This window comes from Oryctolagus cuniculus, chromosome 12, assembly GCF_051225735.1.
Source record: "Oryctolagus cuniculus isolate XC-2025 breed Fujian yellow rabbit chromosome 12, ASM5122573v1, whole genome shotgun sequence".
Lineage (NCBI taxonomy): Eukaryota > Metazoa > Chordata > Mammalia > Lagomorpha > Leporidae > Oryctolagus > Oryctolagus cuniculus.
In genome coordinates, this window is record NC_142878.1 from 59,743,913 (window position 1) to 59,770,000 (window position 26,088).

The 26,088-nt window shown below is 37.6% G+C and overlaps 1 protein-coding gene across 10 annotated transcripts in view; it reads left to right on the forward strand.

The window, feature by feature from the left end:
- CDIN1 (CDAN1 interacting nuclease 1) overlaps nucleotides 1-26,088 on the forward strand; it is a 241,057-nt gene that overhangs the window by 45,222 nt on the left and 169,747 nt on the right. For 9 of the 10 annotated variants that reach the window (XM_089309417.1, XM_089309413.1, XM_051822094.3 and 6 more), the window contains exons 2-4: nucleotides 15,469-15,514; nucleotides 16,385-16,449; nucleotides 23,821-23,881. Coding sequence is in view for 4 of the 10 variants with exons in the window: in XM_089309409.1 (XP_089165535.1) it covers nucleotides 15,469-15,514; nucleotides 16,385-16,449; nucleotides 23,821-23,881 (172 nt within the window). In the remaining 6 variants the exon portion in view is untranslated. Of the gene's footprint in view, nucleotides 1-13,475; nucleotides 13,648-15,468; nucleotides 15,515-16,384; nucleotides 16,450-23,820; nucleotides 23,882-26,088 lie in introns of those variants that run through there. The other variant, XM_089309415.1, reaches the window with a different exon arrangement.

Consider the following 26,088-nt stretch of genomic DNA (forward strand, 5'->3'; position numbering starts at 1 on the left):
CACCAGCCCACTGCATCACATTGTTATAGTGATGATGATTAAGTTATTGTTACCTGATAATGTACCATCAGCGTTACCGTCTTCATTGTCATGATCACAGGGCCAGTAGATTATTTATTTATTAAGTACCTGTTCTTTGAGTTCAACAGAGATAGGAAAAAGTTACAAATATGATGTTCTAGCAAAAGTTAATATATAGCAACACTTAAGTTGTTTGATACATGGTCTTGGTGACTGAACTCTTTCTCTGCTCATTTTCTGGTTTCTCTTAAAACACATGGAGAATTAGGGCAGGCATTTACAACCATCTAAGATTGGTTTTATTGGAGTGAATGACGTTAAGTGCTGAGATTAACTGCCAAAAGGATTTGATTGTGACTCAAGAATAAAAGGCTGTGGTAAGATTTAAAATTTTGTATTTTTTAAAGAGAAGAGCTAATGCATCTTAAGGCATTCCATTTGTTGTTTTAACATTGCCAGCATTTATTATTAAAGTGAGTGGTTATAGAATAATTATAGTCCATATCATGATGAAGGTGGTGTTTTTAGAGAAGACTGAAAATGTACAGTTTTTTCAAACAAATGTAGTAGAAAAAACATGGCAGCTACTGAGGCTTCATATAGTTTGCCTGACCTCCTAAGAGCACTGGTGAGGTGATTTAAAGACCCTACGTATTCAGGGAGGTACTTTTATGCTAATTACTTAATTTCCTTGTTATATTCCTGTTTTTTAAAGATTTACTTATTTATTTGAAAGTCAGAGTTACACAGAGAGAGGAGAGGCAGAGAGAGAGAGGTCTTCCACCCACTGGTTCACTCCCCAGTTGGTCGCAATGGCCAGAGCTGTGCCAGTCTGAAGCCAGGAACCAGGAGCTTCTTCCAGGTCTCCCATGCGGGTGCAGGGGCCCAAGGACTTGGGCCATCTTCCCAGGCCATAAGAGAGAGCTGCAGTGGAAGAGGAGCAGTCAGTACTAGAACTGGCGCCCATATGGGATGCTGGCGCTTCAGGCCAGGGCATTAACCTGCTGTGCCACGGCGCCAGCCCCTATCCTTGTTATATTCCTAAATGAAAAGCATGAGCTTGGTAGTGAGGGTTAGGTTGGGAATAGAGAATAGAAGTCAGAGAAAGAGTATAAAGTTATTAATGTATTTGATGTAAAAGCAGTAAATATGATAGTTAAATGTATGAGCTTAATAAATTATAACAATTATTGAAGAATCTCTGATGATTTTCACTGATTTTCTATAAGGTCTCTGCACCCCTTATTAAGAAAGAGTAGAAAGGTAGAAAACATTTTTGAACAGAAAAACAATAAGGAGATATTTAAATGGTTTTAAACTTTATTCTAAACTATTTTCCTCTGTGAAAAGGTTATAAAGGAATTGTGTTTACTAGTCATAGGCTAGTAGTATAGCAGTCATAGAATTAAACTTAACCTCTAGACATTGCCTAACTATGATGGTATAGAATCGGTAGAATAACTGGTGTTCTAGGAGTATTTCATAAACTGAGACATTCCCTGATAAGAAAGAACCATATAAATCTTTTTCTGTATCAGAAAAATCTGAAATTTAGAGAAAAGAAAATTGGTTTTCTTGGAATAAAATGATGTTGCTTCATGACATTCATGTAGTCAGGCATCCCTTGGTGTCTATGGGAAATTGGTACCCACTACAGATACCAAAATCCAAGGATGTTCAAGTCCCTCAAACAAAATGGCAAATTATTTGCATATAGTGTCTACATATCCTCTGTATGCTGCAAATCATGTAGATTACTTACAATACCTAACACAGTATAAATAGTTATTATCTTGTACTGTTATGGAATAATGATGAGGAAAAAAAAGGTCTGCACAGGTTCAGTGCAGTGTAACCCCCCCACCAAAGTCCCAAGTGCTTTTAGTCCAATTTGTTGAATCCATGGATCCAGAAGGCTAACTATGTATGTAATTAAGCTAAACAGGCACTAATACAGCTTACTGTGGAAGTTTTAGAATCTACTTTGTGAGAGGAGAGCCTAGATTACCCCAGATCTTGAAGAATTTAATAACTAGCTGGGAATGTTGGAGGAACAAGTGACTAATCAACTTTCAACGTGTTGTGTAAGAATGCCCAGTGTCTCAGTCTGCTCAGGTTGCCCTAACAAACTGCCACAGACTGGGTGGTTTAAGCAACAGAAATTCATTTTTCTCCTAAGTTCTAGAGTCTGGGAGTTGAAATCAGAGGGTGCATTTCCTGGCTTGCCGATGACTGCCTCACAGAGCCTCTCCTCAGCAGTGCCTGCAGATCTCACCTCTCTGTTGCTCATCTTGGAAGGCCCCTTATCCCATCATGAGGGCCTACCCTCTTGACCTCATCTGACTTTTTTTTTTTTTTTTTAAAGATCCATCCATTTAATATGAAAGGCCAATCCCAGAGAGAGAGATCTTCCATCTGCTTGTTCACTCCCCAGATGGCCACAGTGTCTGGGATGGGCCAGGCCAAAGCCAGGAGCCAGGACTGGGCCATCTTCATTTGCTTTCCCAGGCACACTAGCAGTGGAGCAGCCAGAACTGGAACCGGTGCCCACGTGGGGTGCCAGCATTGCAGGCGGCAGCTTTACCTGCTATGCCATAACACTGGCCCTACCTCTGATCCTGTTTCCCAAATACTGTCACACTGGGGATTAGGACTTCTGCATATGAATTTTGAAGGGAGATACACTGAGTTCGTAATACCTATTAATGTTTCAGGGTGATGTGAGGATCACTGTGCCAGGTGAACTGTTATCAGGGTGCTGCTAATGTTATTTTGTAGAATTGTTGTAATTGGTTTAAATTTTTTTCCTTAAGTTTTATATTTATTTACTGGGTTATTTGCCCACCTTTTATACCAGTTTAAGTATTTTTTTGTCATTCTAATCTGTAAATTTAATTCAGATGAACTCTGCAAAAGATAGCATGTATGTTTTTATAAATATGTATTTTATTTAAGTGTATTTCTATCAGAATAGTTATAAATTTATATTAAAATTAAAATGTAGTTATATTAAAAATCATGTGCATTAAATGTTTTATATAAATACATATAATTTTTCTTGGTATCAGACTACCATTAGTTCATGGAAAAATGGCTATTATAGATGTTTTGAAAAACATCCATTTTTTCCAATTTGTATTAAAATGTGTTGAAACTGAGTCACTAGTATGACAGTATTAGAAGGCGAGGCCTTTAGCAGATGACTAAGACATGCAGAGTAGAGCCCTCATGGATGAATTAGGACTCTCACAAATGGCTGGAGGGAGTGCATTCATGACCACCTTGCCCTTCCTCTATGTGAAGACAGAGTGTTCTTCCCCTTGGGAGAATGTAGCAACAAGGAAGGATCTTGGAAGCAGAGATCAACCCTCACCAGACATAGATCATGCCAATGCCTTGACTTTGAACTTCCCAGTCTCAGCGACACTGAAACAGCACACCTATGATCATATAAATTACCCAGTTGCTGGTGTTTGTTATAGCAACACAAATGGCCTGAGACATCTTCTAAAATTCCCCTTTGCTTTTCTTTTGTCAGTTCCTTCCCCAGCACTAGAACCTAAGAACTGCTGACCTGCTTTCTGTTGCTGTAGTTTTCATTTTATAGAATGCCATAAAAATGGAATCATACAATATATAGACTTTTGAGTGTTGCTGCTGGTGCTGTTTCTGCTGCTGCTTCTTTTAGTGTAGCACATTTGAGATTTATCCATGTTAGAGCATGCATTATTGCAGAGTAGAAGTCTTTTTTATGGATTTATCATTTATATTTAAGGACCTAGTGTTTTTTTAAATTAAACATCTGAGTTAAGTCTGGTGTCAGAAAATAAGGTAATTTCGGGGAGATAGAGATTTTAGCAACAAAATAGTTGTGTTGTTAGACTGAGGTGATTTTTTTTTCCCTCTGTGGGAGGAAGTGGTACCTTATAATTAGTCGTGAATGAAAGGAGTTAATTATTTTCTTCCATCTTTTCACCCTGTAGGCTGACTACCTTATATGCCTGGAAGTCTTAATAAACAGTTTAATCACTCTACCTATTGACCTGGAGTGGAATTGCTACATTAGGCCCATGCAGAAATGCCCAATGATTACAAATCTTTATTGTTAGGACCTGGGTACAGCTCTCTGATAAATTGCACTTAAGAGTTTTAGAGTTATAAGCAAGAGAGAAATTAAACACACCTAACTCTTAAACAATTGTAGGACTGATGATGTCACAGAACTTTGAAAATGAATATGGGTTCAAAGAAGTTATGAATCTATTTACAAATGGTGAAACATATCTAAACTATTCAGTGATTTTTTTTTTCTAATTAGATTTTAAGTAATTTAAGAATTAAAGACAATACTCCCAGTTGGTATTTTCTTGACAACTTTTGATGCTCCTTATTCTTTAATAAATGTTTTTGGAGTACATAAAGATACTTACTGGAAATTTGTAAGAGAAAACTGTGTTTCTGGGGGAAAAAAAAAGCACTAATATTCTGAAGGACTGAAAAAAGTGTCCTAAATTAGGAAGAATGTATAACTTGGAAAAACAGTCACCTTCCATATTGTAAGATCACATTTAAAATTTTGTGTTTTTAGAGTGAAAAACTGAAAGTGTAATAGAGAAAAAAAGTTCATAATGTTGATTTCCCATTCAATTTTTAAAGAATAGCTTTATTGAGATATACCATAAGTTTCATCATTTATCATTTTTTTTTTTTATTTTATTTTTGACAGGCAGAGTGGACAGTGAGAGAGAGAGACAGAGAGAGAAAGGTCTTCCTTTGCCGTTGGTTCACCCTCCAATGGCCGCCGCTGCAGCCGGTGCACCGTGCTGATCCGATGGCAGGAGCCAGGATCCAGGTGCTTTTCCTGGTCTCCCATGGGGTGCAGGGCCCAAGCACCTGGGCCATCCTCCACTGCACTCCCTGGCCATAGCAGAGAGCTGGCCTGGAAGAGGGGCAACCGGGACAGAATCCGGTGCCCCAACCGGGACTAGAACCCGGTGTGCCGGCGCCGCAAGGTGGAGGATTAGCCTATTGAGCCACGGCGCCGGCTCTCATTTATCATTTTTTAAAAGTGTACAATTCAGTGTTTTTTTTTGTTGTTGTTGTTGTTTTTTTTTTTTTTTTTTTTTTTTTTTTTTTTTTTTGTATGTTCATTGTATGGCCGTCACTACTACCTAATTTCAGAACATGGCACCGGCTTAATTCATTTCGACTAAATAGAAAGATAGTAGAGGTTGACTTTTATTTTTGGGTTCTTATTTTTTTGAATGTGCTCAGTTATAAATATCTACCTTCACATCATAGGAATATTCATGATTTACAATATAAGATCCTTTGTTCTATAGAATAGACTATTCTAACAAAGTTGGCTGTAAATCAAGTCCACTACCTTACTAATTTACATTATATGATAGGAGATGTTTCTTTTTTTTTTTTTTTTTTTGACAGGCAGAGTGGACAGTGAGAGAGAGAGACAGAGAGAAAGGTCTTCCTTTGCCGTTGGTTCACCCTCCAATGGCCGCCGCGGCCGGCGCGCTGCGGCCAGCGCACCGCGCTGATCCGATGGCAGGAGCCAGGAGCCAGGTGCTTTTCCTGGTCTCCCATGGGGTGCAGGGCCCAAGCACTTGGGCCATCCTCCACTGCACTCCCTGGCCATAGCAGAGAGCTGGCCTGGAAGAGGGGCAACCGGGACAGAATCCGGCGCCCCAACCGGGACTAGAACCCTGTGTGCCGGCGCCGCTAGGCGGAGGATTAGCCTAGTGAGCCGCAGCGCCGGCCAGGAGATGTTTCTTTATGAAAACTTTGAGGCCGGCGCCGCGGCTCAATAGGCTAATCCTCCTCCTGAGGCGCCAGCACCCCGGGTTCTAGTCCCGGTCGGGGCGCCGGATTCTGTCCGGTTGCCCCTCTTCCAGGCCAGCTCTCTGCTGTGGCCAGGGAGTGCAGTGGAGGATGGCCCAAGTGCTTGGGCCCTGCACCCGCGTGGGAGACCAGGAGAAGCACCTGGCTCCTGGCTTCGGATTGGTGTCGGCCGCAGCGGCCATTGGAGGATGAACCAACGGTAAAAGGAAGACCTTTCTTTCTGTCTCTCTCTCTCACTGTCCACTCTGCCTGTAAAGAAAAAAAAAAAAACTTTAGGAATTATAAAAACCATGGTTTCTGAAATTATTTCTCCGTAAAATCTTCAGTTATACTCGATTTGTAATGAAACAGCAAATTCTGATCTTACCAATTTGAAATTTTTGGCAGTTCATCCCATAAGTCAAGAGATGTCAGCATTTTGCTCCATAATAGCTCAGGTTATTAGTAAATGAGAAGAACTTGCTAGATCAAGTGACTAAATTAGGAGAAGAGACTTTGTTTTTGTGATAAGCAGTGGGAACTTGTAGGCTTTGGACTACTAGTGTTATAACTTACATTCTAATATCTACTCATTTATTTGTATTTATGGCTTAATTTATATGCATTGGTCATAAATACATTATGATTACTGAATCCATGAAACTGCACTAAAAATATATGGTGTTCCTACTCTGTCAAAATGACATAACGAAGTATTTCTGCTGTAAGTCTTGCTTGGAACACTACTTATTTTTTCCTTGATTTACCTGTACCTGTTGCAAAGTAAATGCTTTATGAGACCCTGGCCAAATCATTTCATCTCTGTGGCCTTTACTTTTGTCATTTCTAAAAGGAAAGTATTGGGCTTAATCTAAAAATTCTATGCCGTTGCCTATTTGGAAATACTCTTTTCACTAAAATAACTTGATTTTGTAATAGTGATAGCATGTCATTTAGGAATATCCTGAGCCCCATTATTGCTCTAAGTAGAATAATGAAAGAATATTCTAGACTATAGAAAGAACACAGGAATTTAACTCCTTGGGTATTGATAGGGGTAGTTGTGCGAGGTTGGAAAGAAGTGGCTTAGACCAGATTGAGAAAGTCCTTAAGTGCTTTGCTAGAGTTTGATTGTCATTCTCCAGCAATAGATACCACCCAGGGACTTTTAAGCATAGAGGGTACCATAACCAGGTGTGCCTTTTAGAAAGGACAGTGAATTAGAGGTAGTAACAGGTATAGAGACAGCGAGGGAAGTGGATCAGGAAGTTGTTGAAGCAGTATTGGTAGAGGATACAAATATGAAAAAGCTTTTGGTGGTGGTATCAATAAGGTTTGGTGCCTGGTTACATGCTTCAAGTGTGAGGGACAGGGGGAAAAAATGAAAAATGACCCTGGGATTTCCAGCTCCAGCTTCTGTATTTATTTATTTTTTAAGATTTATTTATTATTTATTGGAAAGGCAAAGTTACAGAGAGGCAGAGAGGGAGAGAGAGATCTTCCATCTGCTGGTACACTCCCCAGATGGCCACAAAGGCCGGAGCTGCGCCTATCTGAAGCCAGGAACCAGGAGCTTCTTCTGGGTCTCCCACGCGGGTGCAGGGGTCCAAGGACTTGGGCCATCTTCCACTGCTTTTCCAGGCCACAGCAGAGAGCTGGGTCAGAAGTGGAGCAGCCAGGACTCGAACCGGTTCCATATAGGATGCCGGCACTGCAAGCAGTGGCTTTACCTGCTATGCCACAGCGCTGGCCCTCTGGCTTCTGTATTAAAGGAAATCATTGCTTTAAGGGAGGTAGGGGGTATGAAGCATGTTTGTTGGAAGGGGTGGTGGTTTGAAGATACTTGTGGCCGAATAGGTGGAATGTTCGCATTGGTGGCTGTAAATTAAGACTGGGTCTCAGAGTAGAGGCAGAGTCTGGCGAGTCTCTGAGATTTTTTTCACTGTCTTCTTCCAGCTCCCATCCTCATACAAGTGAGCACAAAGCACCTTCAAAAAGATCATGGAAAATATGTGTTGTGGAAAAGCTATGCAGGATTTAGAATTGCTCTTCCACCAAAATAAACTTTTTAAATTCCATTTTCCATAAACTTTGTTGAATTCCCTTGTGTATATTTCTATATATGTGTATATCCAAGCATATATGGGAGTTAGGGAAGTAGTTGTTGGGAACACAGCACCCTAGTGATCACATAAGACAAAAAGAGAAGGTTGAAGAGACCTGTGGGAAGCCCAGCAAAGAGTTAGGATAAGCAGCCTGTGAAACAGAGAAAGATAGGTGGTTAGCAAAATAGGAGAGTAAATGGAAATTACGAGCCTGGAATCCAGAGGAGGAGGAAATTGAAGAAACTTCAGTTGAGGGGAGAGGGCAGAGACCAGATTGCCACGAGTGAGGCTGAAGAGGATTTACTGACCCAAAGGCGTTATAGTCAGAGAAACAGTAATGGACAAATTTTGAAAGGTAGGCAGGTTGTGATTTAGGAAACATACTTTAGAGTAAGTGAAGAGGATCCAGAAGAGAGGAAATGTTAGAAGAAAGTTGAATTTTAATAAATAAGGGAAAGATTATAACTGTCTTCACATACAGGCTATAGTTATCAGGCTGTTATCTATCTCTCCATCCCTCCCCTCCTCCTTCCTTCCCACCCCTCTCTCTTGTGCAATCATAATCAAATTACTATAAACTTAATTTAAAGACTTCTCATAATGTAGTTTAATCTGATTTATTAAAGAAAGAAATCAGATGAATTTGTTGGAGGAAGGAAGAATTGAAATTTAAAAGAATGATAAACATTTCTTACAAATCTATTATTTATATAATGTGTTGAACTTTTTGGAATTATTTATAGAAAAAATGACCAGAAGTCTGATCTTATAAATGAAATTAAGTGTCTGTCATCCAGGGATCTTATTCTTTATCTGATTCATGTTATGGCTTTTTCTAAAAAGTTAATACTTAAATTTACTTAGAAAGGAAAGAAGTATGGGTGCTTAAGACTAATCAAATCAGACCGTTTAGAGTAGGGTGGGACTTAAAACAGAAGAGAATCTTAAAAATCAACTCATCCAAATCCTTTCTCAGTTCTTTCCTTCTTTCTCTTTTGCCTGCCTATTTAGTTTTATTGTGAAATATAGCAGTTACTATAAAATAGTCGAGAACAATATAAGAACTCTTTGAATACACTTGTTTGTATTTGCTTCTGATGCTTTTATAGAGATAAGATGTTCTAACACTGTTCTTTTTTTAAAAAATTTTTAACCTAATATTATGGGTATGTCTGAATGTTCTTCCTTCCTCTCCCCCTCTTCTACGCCTGGGGTAACTGTTGTCTTGAGTTTAGTGCTTATCAACTGCATGTATTTCTTTTTAGTATACCCATATACATCCAAGGGAAATAGGTAATTTTATTTTACTGTTTTTTATTTTCTGCAGACTGTATCAATGTAGATATAATGCTAGAACCTTTCTTTTGGGTAAATACTGAATTTTTGAAATTTATGCAAGTTGCTCTCTGGTAGACAAAGTTCCCAAATTCATTATTGCTTCTCAGAATTTAAGTATTCTGTCTTCACCTTTTTTGATTTTAATATATATTTTTCACATTCTACTGGGATATTTGCTTGTGAATTTGGTTTTCATTAAAATTATATATTAGTGTGTGGAGAATTGACAGTTTTATTTATACTTTGCTTCCACCCATGATACTTATAAAATATCTTTCCATTTAATCAAGAAATCTTCGGTAATGTTTTGTAACTTTCTTGAAAAGTTTTATGTATCTTTTAAAAATATGCTGTTAAGTGCAGCCAGTTCTTATGAGGCTTCAGCTTAACATTTTTTGACTCTCCTGTGCTTTGAAAGGGATAGGCTCTCAGTAGACCCCTTACTTCCCAGTTTGAATCTTCATCTTTTCCCAGCTAGCAGTGTGCAGTGCCTAACATGCTCGTGATGCTGGGCACCGGCAGTGCGTGCAGCTCCCTGGCACCCACGTGATCACGAGGGGCCTCAGCCGATGCCCTGCAGCGTGCCATGTTGCTAAGCCGTGGTGTTTTGGAAGTACGACGTATTAAGTATATTGTTGACTTAGAATATTTTTAATGTGAGATGAGCTTATCAGATATAACCCCATTGTAAGTAGAGGGGCATCTGTACTTTGTGGTTTTTGTTACTGTGAATGATATCTATTTCTCTATCTCATTTGCTAATGGAATTTTACTGGTTTATAAGAATTCTTATGTTTTATATTAATCTAAATCTTGTTACTTTCTAGAAATCTCTTACTTGTTTTGCAGTTTGTAGAATCTTATTTTTATGTCGAAAGCCATCTCATGTAAATAAGGACAGTTCGTGTTTTTTTCCTTTTTTGATTTTCTTACTTCTTTTCCTGTTCTATTTTGTTGGTTAGGCTCTGTAGTTTACTAGAATCTCCTGCAATAAAATCAGCTCATTTCTCTTTTTTTTCCTAATATCCAATTAATGGTATAAATTTCCCACCCTTTTTGATGTGTACTACTATCATTGTTCCACTTTGTGTGATTTTGTTATTTTCATTGTGACTTCCTCTTTAATCTGTGAATTACTTAGGAATGCATTTTTAATTTCTGAAAACTTAGTTTTTTCTTAACTCGTGAAATTCCAGTCTAAATATTCTTTGATCAGATTAGACAAGTCTGCTGAGCAAAATGTGGTATCTTTGTAAGGCTGGAGAACAGGGCCAGTGGTGTGGCACAGTGGATTAAGCCACTGCTTGGGACCTGCATCCCATATCAGTGTTGGTTCTAGTTTTGGCTGCTCTGCTTCCCATGTATCTTCCTGCTAATGTACCTGGGAAGGCAATGGAAGATGAGTCAAATTCCTGGACCCCTGCCATGTGAGAGACCAGGAATTAACGGGGAATTAATGGGTGGATGGCTGGTTTCTCTGACTCTGCCTTTCAAATAAATACATATTTTCAAGCCTGTAGCAAGAGTACTTAGGTTGATGTCTTGGCTCTGACTCTGAATTCCAGCTTCCTGCTAATGGGTACCGTGGAGGTAGCGATTGATGGCTCAAGTAGTTGAGTTCCCACCATCCTTGGTGAAATCTGGATTGCATCTCCAGTTCTTGTTTTCTGTCTGTTCCAACCCTGACTATTATGGACATTTGGGAGTGGAACAGTAAATAGGAGCTTTCCCTTTATACCTCTCTGCCTCTCAAATAGTAAGTAAAACAAAAAGTACAGCAACCAGTATTAAATGGATTTATCTCAATACATGAATTTAACAGCAAATTAGACATTACTGAAAAGAGAATTAGTGCACTGGAAGATAGATCACAAGAAAATATCCAGAATATAACATAATAGAAGAAAAGGATGATGTGTTTAAAGAAAGATTAAGAGACAGAAGATATAACAGGGGGTCCTAGCATAGATTTATTGGCAGTCAGGAGGAGGAGAGAGTATGAAAGCAATGCTTGATGATATCGTGGTTGAGCATACCCCAAAATAATGAAAGATATCCAGTCACGTACTTAAGTATGACAAATTCCAAGCAGAATTTTCTGGTTAAAACTGAAAACCAGAGATAAAAAGGAAACCTTGAAATCAGGTAGAGGAGTAAGACAGGCAGATTGTGGCTTAAAAGAGCCACAATTTGTTAATAGTTATCATCTACAAATTTGCATTGATAGCGTATTTAAAGAAAGTGATTCCAGATGGAAGAGTAGAGAAGGAAGGAAGAACAGTAGTACATATATGGGTAAATCTGAGTGAACCAAGACTCAATAGGACAATAATAATGTCTTGTAAGATTTAAGATATATGCAGAATTAAAATAACATTAACAATATTCTGTATGTTAACATGCATGTCAATAATATTTTATATGCCAATCTGTAAATAATATTGTAGTGTTTTCCTATTTTTCAGGCAGCATTTAATCACCAATTAACAATAAATATTGATAAATTGAGGCATGAAGTTATCTAGGATAGTCATTAATAGAATACTTAAATTGTATAACTTATAAATTACAAGAGGAAAAATAGTAAATCAATTGAGAAAATATGAGACGGGAGAAAAGATGTATGCATAATGGGTAAAACAAATATTATTTACCTTTTTTTTTTAAATATTTATTTTATTTATTTGAAAGGCAGAGTTATAGAGAGAGGTAGAGACAGAGAGGTAGAGACATCACTCCCCAGATGGCCACAACGGCCAGAGCTGCACCGCTCCGAAGCCAGGAACCAGGAGCTTCTTCCAGGTCTCCCATGCAGGTGCAGGGGCCCAAAGACTTGGGCCATTTTGTACTGCTATCCCAAGCCATAGCAGAGAGCTGGATCGGAAGAGGAGCAGCTGGGACTAGAACCTGCGCCCATATGGGATGCTGGCGCTTCAGGCCGGGCTTTAACCTGCTGCGGCACAGCGCCGGCCCTGTGATTGACTCTTGTGTCTTTGGGGGATGCTGGCAGTTGACTGAAGTGGTTACATCATTTTATGTTTGTTAATAATTCATTAGTCAATATATTTGTTCCATGTGAGGATTTATATTTCATTCAGAATAAAAAAAATTTAAAAGAATATTTAATAGCTTGGAGAAAATTAAGTATATTATATAATGAAGACATGTTACAAAAAAGTATGTTTAAAGCATCACATTTTTAAATATTTATTTGTGTATTATAGATACATACCCACTCAAACACATCAGACACAGAGTAAAAACACTGGAAGGTTATAGACTGAATCAATATTGATGTGAACATTTGGATTTTATAAAATATATGCACTATTTTATAACTAAGAAACTCACTGAATATTGTTTTATAAAATTATCACCTGTAGAGGGTCTTGGCCTTTAGACAGGAAACTGTGATTGAGCTATTTATTTATACCTGCCTTGTTTAAGGAAGGATTTAAAGCTGATTCACTGGAAATAAATAGCATTTGAACCAAAGTCACATATGCGATCAGATAGAGACACCTCAGGCAGTTGTGGTAGTTAAAATACACCATAACTGCAGGGAGAATAATGGAGATTAACCAACACTCTTTTAATCCTTGACTATTTCCTGTAGTCAGTAGCTTTTTTATCTTTCAATACAAAAAGAAATAGGTTTTTTTTTATGTAGGTAATTAAAGGAAAACTGCAATTTGACTTTTTTTAAAAGAGAGAATGTTGTCTAAAGCCATGGAATTTGCTCAAAACACTTGACCTCCTGTGGCTTCAGTTTTCTATCAAAAAAGCACCCGTGTCCCACCTTTCAGGGATAATACCATACATGAGTTGCAGAACTTAATTCTAGGAATGGATAGGAAAGACGTTAGCATTGGGATTAAGAGTTTGGGTTCTGGACCTGAATCTGGATTTTTGTATTTTCAGCTCAGCCATTTATCTGGCTATTTAATTGTGTATTCTGTTTCTCTTCCTTTATATCCCCATCTTTAAAATAAGGACAGTCACACAGTAGAGTGTGGTTAGAGGCACCGAGTTCTTCAGAGTTACGGCTTTAAGGTTATGTGACTGTTCTCCCACCCATTTTTTCCCTCTGATAATCCCTTCATAGGCTTAAAACATTGGAAGAAAGTACAATGATCTACCTTGGAGGCAATGTCTTGGTTGCACTAAAACTACTTTTCTGTTCTTTTGGTTTGGCAAATGTTCACAACAAATGCCATAAGATCAGCATGTCCAGGAACAGATAGTTGGCTGGCAAACTACTTAGGAAGCTTCATTTACTTCTCTACAATTCTGCGTAGTCACAAAACGAAGACATTTTGGACTCCTGTCGGTTTTCTGTTGTTACCATGTGAGTAATTTTCTCTTTTTAGTTCCAGCTAGTTTTTACCCTGATGTAAGCTAGCATCTTTTCATTAGCCCTCTTGACACAGAAACTAGGTTACTTCATGTGCTCTGTCCATGGTTTTGCCTGGGCAGAATTCTAAGCAGTATAAAGACTTCTTTCTGGCTAACAACATTATTACCACATACTCAGTTCATGTAGCACTCTCAACTCCTGACTGGCTTCTCACTTTGAACCACTTATTCTTAAACTTGGGTCTTCAGCCTTCTCATGGTCTTCCTATTCAGGACATCTACAATTATGTTTTATTAGCAGTTTTGTCTCATCTCATTAGTCATTGGCCCTTGATTTGTGTATTCCATACACGTTTATTTCCATCACAATTTTGAAAAATTGCCAGTGACATTTTGTGTACCATTAAATGTTTAATAACACGAATGCATTTTGCTGTATAATGAAGAGGGGTCTGTTTATTACATCTAAATATCTAACGTGTAGTTTTTTAAGTAATTTAGAAAGATTTGTGTGTTATTTTGCTAATTTTTTTCCCCAAATGATTGTTGTCAGCAACCTTACCAGGATATCTGATTTGCATGTTAAGCTCAGGCTTTTAAAGGTAATTTCCAATTTTAAACAGATTAAAAATTAGACTGTAATGATGTTATGATTATATTCAATAATTTCTCAGTACTTTTGACTTACTGAAATAGCCCTTTAATAATGTGCTTTTTTGGTGACCACTTACGGTATTTTTAAAAATCTACTCTTATAATTTGGTACAATGGAATGGATTAGAAACCAAGTCTATGATGGGACCTAGAAGATGACACACTATGACAGTGAGTAAACAAATGTGGTTTCATTTTCATCTCACACTTCTCAAATTCTTTGCGATGTGCTTAACAATTTTCATTCATGAATAGAAAATTTGAATTACTCATAGTGCTTTGGCATACTGTAAAAGCCAAATTATTTAAGATATAATTCATTCGATAGCACTAAATGGGAAAATACATCAGAAATCATTCTTTTCAACATATGATAAGGAGGCTGTATCTACAGAGCACAGTCAGAAAGTAGCATTGGAGTATTGGTGCCTTTATAGAGGGAGAAAATTGATTCCGTTTCTAAATGTTAATAATTGCAAGAGGGAAATTCCTACTTGGGAAGAAGGTTTTCCAGGTCGCTTCATTACCAGGTGTTTGACACAGTGTGGACTTTCAGATGAATAAGACTTACAGCAGTCTTCGGGAATGACACACTCCAAGGACCTCTGCTTCCTGCTGTGAAAGCTTCTATTTTCCAAGCACACCAGTGTCAGTGGTGATGTTGCAGTGTTTGCTGTGCTGCTTCCAGTAGACCCAAGTTTTTCCCCCTGAATGTAGCGTGGCTAAAGAAGAGGATGCCTGTCTACTAGGCAAATAAATTTCAGAATGTTGTCAACGAATGAACTGCATGTCCTCTACTGTTCATGAAACTGAACTCTTACCATTTCCTAATGGAAATAAGCTCTGCTTTCATGTGGTTCCATTTAACACCATTGCATGCTACAGATACGATTTACAGTCACTCTAAAGCTTAAAAAATCCAAATAATATGATCGTTGCTTTGAGACCATCCATATTTCCCCCTTTCCCTTTTTCTCTCTCCTTGACCTAGCAGCAGGAAGCCTTTGTTTGAGGTGTTCATCTGGAACAACTTTTCCACACTTGTTTTCATGTTCTGTTAGATTACAGGGCAGCAGGCCTACCTTTGAAGCTCCTTTCTCTTTTGTTTCTTTGCTGTGCACTCCAGTAATTAACTTTGTCCTTCTTTTATTTGTTCCAGTCAATCGCAGGCCACTCTGCTGAGCATCTTCTCCCAGGAGTACCAGGTTAGAAGTTTTCTCCTTTGTGAGGGTTGACAGGTGCCTAATTGAATGATGAATGTCCCTTTATTTCTTTGTAATTGAACTGCCAGCTCTCTGATTGGGTTGGAGGATGTTCTCCTTTCCACATCAAGCACCGCCTGCGTCTCAGTGGAGGCCTGCCAAGCCTACCCATCCATCTGTCTAATAACATCTAGCCTTTGCTTATTTGGTGGACCTGTAATAAATTATGCTAAACCATTATTATTCTGACAATAATAATTTCCCTGTGTTGCGTGGTTCCATGTGCTAAATGTTTGCTGACTTGCACTGTCAGTGCCGCTTTCCATTGCTGACAGAGATGATGATAAATGACCAATGCTGGAGTGGCAGAAGGCAAGAGAGGCAGAAAATGGAGTCATTTATCATGAGATGACAGGTGTCAGTCAAGTGGCAAGTCTCTATGGAATTACTTTGTGTAGTTTTCAAATAAGTTGTTTTTAAGCAATGTTCTTCCTGGTTAAAAATGGCAATTGGATTGTAAAACTAGAGTGCAGGGGACTTAGATGGAATTGAATCGAGGGAAAATTGATACAAAGGTTGAAAGAAGGAACAAGTTTTTCTTTGCCCTCTGCAGCCCTAAGCAAACTTATTTAGATTCAATTACTATGACCCTGTTGGCTTTTACATATATACTGTACCTTGTGGTACAGTCAGAAGACATCCTAGCCAGGCAATAGAGATTAAAATGCATAGCTTCATAGAGTAGAAGGAAAGAAAGTCTGATCACCACCAAAATCCCTAAGCTGTTACTCAGTTTGCTGTACGTGTTAGTCATTGGGACCAAGAAATGTCATTCTTGTTCTTGAACCTGATTTTTGTTTTGTTTTGTTTCAGAAACATATTAAAAGAACACATGCCAAACATCATACTTTGGAAGCAATTGAAAGTTATTACCAGAGGTATGACCTGCCTGCCCCACTAGAGGGTATCATAGTACCTATTAATTGTAATAATAATTATGGGTAAATTAGATGATTCAACCAGTTTTTATATCATATCGCAAGAATTTCGTATTAAGTGTATTTTTTTAAAACTGTGAGTATGTTTTGGAATGAGTTTCCAAATGCTTTGTTTTGTAAATTAAAAAAAATGACAAGTCTCTCTTGACTTGTATGTGTGTACACGTACTATGTGAGATGCAATCGCAGGATATGAAGTCCTAGTTGGCTTCTTGAAACTTATTATAAGTGCATTTCTCATGAAATGCATATTTTCATATGTCTATGTCATATGTCCACATGCTCGTCATCTTCTCATGCCAGTTTTCTCATGAACTTCTTAAGGTACTATTGTATGTGAAGATTTTCAAACCAATTTCCATCTATTTGTTATTTAGATCAGCAAGTTGATAAATTAAGACTAAATTTTGATATAGTTATGTTTTATATCATAGATACTAGATTTACCACTTTAGAAATGAAAAAAGCAAGTAAGGACATGGATTTATAATGTGTATCTGTTACACTTTAAAGTGGGGTGCTGCATTTGAAACAAAATTTTGGGTATTAATAGGATAGTGTTCAGGTAATATTTTTTATTTCAGCCTATTTGTAAATAATTTTCAACCTCTCATTCTAAAATAGTCTTTAAAACCACTTTGATTTGTTTTCAATACTGAAATCTGTATTGGTGTTGTAAAATGACTGATTATAATGTTAAGTGGTAATGTTTTACATTGAAAGTTGTTGGTTGGTTTCTTAAATATTTCAAGGGCACTCCTAAATTATTATACTTAAGATTGACAGATCAACCTTTTTTTGTGAGAATGACAACACCGATTTTAGTTGAATGATTTTTATTCTTAGAATTTTTATGAATGAAATAAAGGTTTTAATGAAATATTGGTGTCATGTTTCTGTAGAATAATTTTTTAAAAAAATTGAAAAGTGGATATTGAACAGAAACGTTATTGAGGTTAGATTCTTTTTAATGAATTACTCGTTCTGCTATATATGTTGAAATATTTGTTTAGTATAGTTACCTGTTAACAATACAGGCAGACACAAAACACACACACACATACACATATACACTTATCTAGGACCTTTCTTCTCTAAACTAGTCCTTGTAAAATTTGAATTGATTTATTCAAAAGTCATAACCTCCTTGGTGAAATTAACATTTAAATTAAAGTCATAACCTAAATCATACATATAAAATTAAGCATGATCCATGAAGTGCTGTGAAGCCTACAACTGCTTTGGTATCTACACCTTCCCAAGAAAGGACGCAAAGTTATTTACCTGCTAAAAAGCATATTCCTGTTTATAAACATTACTTCTAGGCTTTCATATAAAAATATGGTACTATGCCCAGGTTTTAAGCCCTCATAACGTAAGTGGAGGAAAATAGAGCATTTTAGAAGACAGCGTACCCTTTTCCTATAAATGTGGAGATCTGCTAACAGATGATGAGGTTGCCCTCTGATACACTCTTGCCTCACTGTAAAAAGCTTGCTTTAATTAGATGATTTCTAAGATTTCTAAGTGCTGCTTTTGAAAGTCTTAGCTATATTTAAAACAATAGTTAATGAACTACACATATACTTCTGTTGCATTATATGGGTAGTTTAGGCCAGAAATAAAAGTCTTTAACTCTCTCTGATTACTCAGTGATGAACACTGAGAGGGATAATAATGAGAATTTAGAAATATATTTGGAGTTCTCTAAATTTATTTAAATGTGAAGGTCTCTATTATTTCAAGGAGTTAACAGCATTTGAAACAGAAACAGGAAGTTAGGCTGTAATGGACAGACTCAGAAGAAAGTGATCTGACAAGTTTCTTTCTTTACCAACCTGCTCCCTGACTTTCTGTTTTGCCCTTTGCACTCAGGGGATGGGCCGGGCTATGACCTTTAGGTGGGTTGAGCTCACTAGAATCTTGTTTTAAGGGTGCAGGTCTAATGTCCCTGTTTTGGCCAAAGTACAGTGACCTTAAAAGGTTTTTGTTTTCTAGCTGAATAGAATAAAGGCAAATTGTGTAATATCAAAACATATTTAAGAATTTTGAAAATGTTAATGGTAATTTATTTACTTTTTTTTTCTTTATAAAATATCCCCCAATTGTGAAAATTAAGCACGTTTGTGATGGCTCAAAAAAGAAGTGAGTGATTTTCCATGATTGCATTGATCAGAGATAACTACTGGTATTTTTCATTCTAGTTTTTTGTCAACTTCTTTTTATATAGATAAGGTCATACCATATGTACAATTGTGAATCCTGATTTTTAATCTTAGAAAGATGCATATGATGTAATTTGCAAAAAGCTTTTTGTAGACATTGATCATCTTACTTCATCATATGAAAATATGATAATATATTGAGTCATTCCTCTTTGAATGTACATATTTTCAAAAGTCTGATATTATAAATAATACTGTGTTATAAGAGTCTGCATTTTGGATTAGTCACTTGATCTTTCTATACATACAGGTATTGGCACAAACAATGTGGACATTGAAAATTTTATTCATGTTGCCAAAGTACTATCCAGAAATGTGGAATTGGCTATATTTCTAATAATTGTGTGAGAGAATTCCTGTGTTTCTAGATTCTTGCTAGCTTTTGAAATGATAAGAATTCAGTCTTCTGAAGGTGAGCCTATCAAGGTTAACTGAAACACGGTATCCAGATAGCATGCAAAAAATGTTTTCTTAGGCATTTGAGCCATTGAGGATATTTCCCCAGTTCTCCATGTTGTATATTTATAGTTAGCACAGATGTTCATTTTGAAACTTTCTGTATTCTTTGACACTGTACTAATGTCATTTTATTTCCAGGATTTCCAGATAAGAAATATTCTTTTTTTTTTTGAGATTTATTTATTTATTTGAAAGAGTTACACAGAGAAAGAAGGAAAGGCAGAGAGAGCGAGGTCTTCCATCCACTGGTTCACTCCCCAGTTGGCCACAATGGCCGGAGCTGTGCCACTCTGAAGCCGAGCCAGGAGCTACTTCCAGGTCTCCCATGCAGGTGCAGGGGCCCAAGGACTTGGGCCATCTTCTGCTTTCCCAGACCCTAGCAGAGAGCTGGATTGGAAGTAGAGCAGCTGGGACTCGAACTGGTGCCCATATGGGATGCTGGCACTGCAGACAGCAGCTTTTACCTGCTATACCACAGCACTGGCCCCAAGAAATATTCTTGATAAAATTTATTTAGGTTCACCTAAACTGATGCTCATACGCGTATGTGCACATACAAACAGCTAGTCAGATTTGAAGTCCCCATCAATAGCAAAGTTTAGAAATACCATCTCCCATTTCCTCCCTTCTGCCAACATGCTGGCTGAGGGACTACTTTTAGTAACTTTAGAGTCCTATCAATTGAATGTCATGCCCACATCAACATGGATACAGTTTTATTTCAAGTATGATATTGATAGTACATAATAAAGATAGTTTCTGAAAATTTTAGCCATTCCTTTGTTTAATTAGTTCCAATTACTTTGCACTCACTTTGTGCTTTCTTCTATGCTGTAATAAATTGTATGAATGTGAACAAGACACTGAACTTGCCCTTAACTACTCTGTTTAGTGGGAGAATAGCTGTGTACATGATCTGCAAAATGCAGTGAGCCAAGTATTAATAGGGATGTATAGAGTGTTGGGGGTTCCAGAAGTTCCTGATTTTGGGTGTCCAGGGCAACCTGAATACATGCAGCTTAGAAATAGAAAGTTACTTTTACTAGTTAGTTAGGAAGGCATGGGAATTCCAACCTGAGAGAGAACAGTCAGTGGCAGAGTTCTGGATATGCTTGGGCCAGAGCATGGAGATCACATGAAGGGCAAGGTGAACCTGGAAAAGCAGGCACGTGCTCTGACGGTTTTGTTCAAAGAAATATGACTTTTGGTTTGGTTTGATAAGGCAGTGTGGATGCAGTGGTAGAGTTTAAGTGAGGAGCAGTCCTGTCATGTCTTCATGTTGGGAAGATAATCCTTTGGCAGTGTGAAAGGATGGCGGTCAATTGAGCACCTGGAAGCAGGAGAGTCCATAAGCCAGCTCTTAGTGTAAGTCAGAGGAGAGACTCTACTGTTATTGGCAATGGGGATGGGTTCCAGAGAATTTTAGAGGTGAAGTCAGCAAAGGTGGTGTTCAGGTGGAAGCTTGCACAGAGGTGTAGGTTTTTGAAGTTTGATGATCAGTGGATTCTGAAAATATTAAAGATCAAAGAACTTTGCCTTATATTTGAAACTGAATACATACTGTTTTCATTTTAGATGCTAATGAATAATGCTTTTCACATTTAAAGCACATCATAAAGTGGGCCTTCTCTGAGACTTTTAAAGATGACTTCATTCACAGGATATACATTTATTATTAGTCTTCCTGTGACAAAGCTAGAGGATAACTTAGAGCTTCTATGAAAAATAGTGGATTTTTTGTTTTTATTTTCAGTTTGTTGTTTTAAAAAATTTTTTTAAAGATTTATTTATTTATTTGAAAGGCAGAGATACAGAGAGAGAGGGAGAGATCTTCCATTTGCTGGTTCACTCCCCAAATGGCCACAGCGGCCGGGGTGCAGTGATTACAGAAAATGTTCAGAAAACACATTCAGACATTTCCTTCTCTGTTCCCCTTCTCTGCGTCCTCACAACATCTTATGCAAACCAAGAGTGCTGCAGTTCATACACTGTGTTATGGCACCTGGCTCCCGTCTTCTGTTCAGCTCCAGTCATTGTGGATGTTTGGGAAATGTCTTTCTCTATGCCTATTCTCTCACTCCAGCCACCAACTCCTCTCCTCTCCCCGCCTTCGCACTTCTCAATTAAATTACATTTTCTTTTAATTTAGTGGATAAATGAATAACTAGAAAGTTAGCTAGAAATATCCTCATATTGGTATAGGCTTAAAAACCCTGATCCAGAATTGGAATTCTCAGTAAATACTATGCAGTGGTGATGCTTATAAACACATGATTCATTGGTCTGGCATGATGGTACTGATTGTTTGTTCCTTGAGGAAGTTGACCTAAGGGTTTTAATTGACCTATTTCCCAGGGTCCTGTCTCTGAACCATACTTGCCTTGTTTTATTTATTGTTTAATTAATTAATTCAAGAGAGAGGAGGAGAGGGAGGGAAGAGAGAGAGAGAGAGACATCTTCCATCTCCTGGTTCAGTCCCCAAATGTTCACAATGGCAGAGCTGGGCCAGGCCGAAGCCAGAAGCTTCATCCAGGTCTCCCACATAGGTGCTGGGGCCCAATCGCTTGGGTCGTCTTCTGCTGCTTTCTCAGGTACATCAGCACCATTGGAAGTGGAACAGCCAGAACTCAAACTGGTGCCCATATAAGGTGCCATTGCTGCAGGTGGAGGGTTTACCTGCTATGCCACAGTGCTGGCCCCTATTGCCTCTTATGTCCTTGTCCTGATTTTCCAGTTGATTTTCTAAATAAAACACTTAATCAAGGAGGGCCCCAGTATGCAGAACCTGTACTTGTTAGACCTATTTTTTCAAGTTACAGTCCCTCTGGATATCTCCCCACTTTAAATAATTTGCTTTCATCCCACTTTTCTTACAAGAAAACTACATATCTTTGTAAGTATACTTGTAAATTAATATCATTTAGTATCTACTGACACTTTTATGAAAGAACTCACCTATTGATTTTGCTTTCTAATGTTAAGCAAATATCCTGAATTTATTCATTTAAACAATATACTACAAAGAAAATGTCCATAACTAAATCTATTCTCTTGTTCAGTGTAGCTTTTAAAATTTATTTAATTGTTTATTTATTAAGGAAAAAAATGTATGTGTTGTATACTAACATACTATGAACCAAGATCCGTGCCAGGCATAATAAATTGAGCAAAATCCAATTCCATGGCCCTTATGAGGCTTTCCACATTACAGTGGAGGATTGGCTGGAGATAGACAAGTATAATTGTCTCTCCTTAACTAAGGTTTTGCTTTCCGTGATTCTGGTTACCTATTGTCACCCAGCATCATCATGATTTGATGATCTTCCTTCTGACACTTCCTCAGAAGGTCAGTGATTGCTTAACACTACATCATAATGCCTTCATGTCATCTCATCGTGTAGGCAATTATATCTCCTTACAGCGTCATCATCATCATAAGAAAGGGTAAGTATGTTACAGTAAAATACTTAGAGAAACCACATTCAGAAATTTTATTATCACAGTGTGTTGCCATGATTGTTTTATTTTATGATTAGTTATTATTGTTCATCTTTTACTCTGCCCCACTTAGAAATTCAAATTCACCATGGGTGTGTATGTTTAATAAAGAACAGTACATATGGGGTTCATTAGTATCCACAGTTTCAGGCATCCACATGAGTCTAAGAATGTATCCCTGGTTGGTAAGGTGAGGACTACTATAATGAGCAGTTGCATTATGTTGTGTTACAAGATAAAGAGGTGTACTGAGTTCTCCTCAGTTGCACATGAGGGCCACTCAGTATACTGTCGGATGGTGATGGACTGAGGAAGGTGACAGCTGAGCTGTGAGTTGGGCAGGTGGAAGGTAGGAATGGGGTACAGTGAGTAAAGATGAGACCAGTAGAGTAGGTAGGAACCAGATAACAGAGCTTTGCAGGAGCTGTTAAGTGCTTATGATTTAATCTTGAGGTTTAATGTGGGGTCCTTGAAACATCGTAGGGAGGCCAGTGACACATTCAAAAACTTAAAATCATCCTAACTTCCATGTCTCAGATGGATTTGGAGAGTTTTGTTTGTTTCAGTGGAGTTAGGGGCTGACAGGAGCTGGGAGCTACTACAGGAATCCAGGCAAGGTAAGGTGATGGCTTGTGTTCCCTAGGAAAGGCATGCTGACTCACTGACGACAAGTCTGTTCCGTTTATTTCTTTTTATGGGATCAGCCAGCCCTATGAAGCGGAGATAAAGAAAAAGGTGAGATAGGTGCCTGGATACGGTTTCCAAACTAATGAGTTGACTTACTTGTTTTTCATGCCATGGGTTGTCTGTGGTGTAGGCAAACCAGAGTCATATGGATAGTTCTTTTGCAGTCATGTCTGCATTCACTTTAAGTGTTAGGTGAAAGCAAGAGAGATGGTATATTCCTTCCCCCCTGCTCCCCAGTTCAGTTAGTTAGCTGCCAGTGGCTTTGAGGAAAGTTGTTTTTGTTACCTTTTTCCCTTCAGTGCTTTCCTATGACAGTAGCATACTTTAACTTGAGTTGAGCGTGGCATTTACCCAGGAGAAACGTGTACACACAGGGGATGCTGACAAGCCTACGCTGGCCTTTTCTTGTCACTGTGTTACCACTTGGCTTTGTCTTGTCTAGGTATCTGAATGGAGTGCTGAAAAATGGAGCTGCCCCAGTGCTCCTGGAGTTAGCCAATGAGGTAATGTTATTGTTTGTGATTTTATTGAAACCTGCATAAAACCTAAGGGGCCTATCCAGAGTAGCTTGGCTTCAAATTGTAATTAACCTTAAAAACAGAAAAGATTTTGAGGCGTATTAGACATCTAAATTGCTCCCTGGTCTCTTTGTACTTTTAATAATTGGATGAGGAACTTTATGTATTAATAAATCAGTTGACATAATTAGTCTGCTTCCTTTAAGGGAAGTGTATAAACAGCTTCTTGGTTTTTTATTTTGCAAAAAATTTCAACCAAACAGCTCAGGACATGCTCTTCTTAGGATATGTTGTCTTAATTTAGTGTGAGAAATACCTGTGTCAAGTAAAGAGATCTTTACACAGATGCCAAAGAAATGTATGCTAATTATTATAAAAGTGAGGAAGAAAATTGTATACTTAGAGATGTAGCATTTACTGAATTCATTCTTATTAGTAGCAAACTTTTATTATAATAAAGGATACATGCGTTATAGAAGAGTCTATATGAAAAAGCGTAGGGTTCTTATTAAGTGATTTGTTGAACGTATTTGTTAACTCGTGATCTGCTTCTGTTTGGGGAACAACCGTCTTACATGTAGAAAGGGCAGTGCTAAAGCTTTCCCATGAATGAAGAAACATTTAAAAGTTCATACTAGTTGTGGAGAGCATACTGAAACAATAAAATATTTAATTCCTAAACTTTAAAATATTTATCCACTGTAATAAGTGTAATACAATATTTAGTCTGACTTGAAATGGCTTATGCAAACCTGATAGGAATAGAATGAAATGTATACTATTTTTGTGTTGCTTTATAATGGAAAACATAGAAGCAAAGCAGAAAATGTGTGTTTGCATTAAAGATGACTCGGTACTGTGAACATTAAGTGTTGCAGTAGCAGCAAGTTCTACATGTTGTATTAGCAAGGAAGGATGGCTTCCCTCACAGCTTCTGTCCGTGGTCAGCAAATGAGCAATTACCTATCAGTAACCATAAGGTTTTAATAGTCTAGGCAATGTCTATACAATCTGATAGGATGACTAACATATAGAATGAATCTTTCTCCTCTCCCTAATAAAACATGAATTTTACTCATTGTTTTCTCCTTGATTTTTAGAGCAAGGTGGATGTATATGTCTTTGGGCTTATTTGTTACAGGTTCATGCTATTAGGAACTTGAGATATCTGAGCTACAACTAGAAATGTAGATTGTCCTTTATAGAAAAAAGAAAAGAGTGGGCTAATAATATACTAACTAGATATAGCTATAGAAAGAATGTGGTGCAAGCTTGGTACTCTTTTTATAGATGATGATGGTCATGATGTAAGTTTTATATGGTAGTAGTTCATGTTCAGTTGAATTTTTAATGGACGGTTTTGTTGAGCTTAGCATATTTAGCTTCCTCAATGTTCATCTATTTGTAATATGAAAAAATTCAACCCACCAACACATTTTCTCCTATGTTAGTAAACCTGATTTTTTCTTTTTTTAACCATGAATATATGAGTATTTATAGAAAGAAAATAAAGTTTAAAGTTTTTCCCTCCTTTTTGACCATAGATTCACATAGAGAGACCCTCACTTTCTGTAAGACTACTAACACTTTAGTGAAATTTTGGAAATGGCTGGCACCAGATTATGGCTTTCTAACAACAAAGCTGCCATTTTTATATCATAGTTAATACTTAAATGACAGATGCTTGTGTGTGGCAACGATTGATGTGATATAACCACTTTCTAAGGCAATATCTATTTAATCAGTGGAAACTGTAAAAAGTGATGAGAAACATGTAACACTGGTACATTATAGTTTTTGTACAGCAACTCTCTTAGATAAGAGCACTGTATTGTTTTTTCAGGGGTAAGGACGTATATGTGGCCATCATTGATTTCATAAATGTCTTAATACTACTTTTCCTGTTTCGAGGCTAAAAATGAACATTTTTAAGAAATCTCACTTTGTTAGGAAATCTCACTTTGTTAGGGATAATAAGATCAGTCATTCTGTTCTCTCCACACAAATGTTTTCAAGTGAGATTTGAAGCACTATGAATTTTACTTACATGCTAAATTCTGACGTGAAGCATGATGGCCCTATTTCAGAGAAAGATGGACACATGATTAATATGAAAATTAGGGAGATGCAAGTACCTGAACTAATAAGGTAGTCCTTATTCAGGCTGGACTACCTTCAGTAATTTCACCATT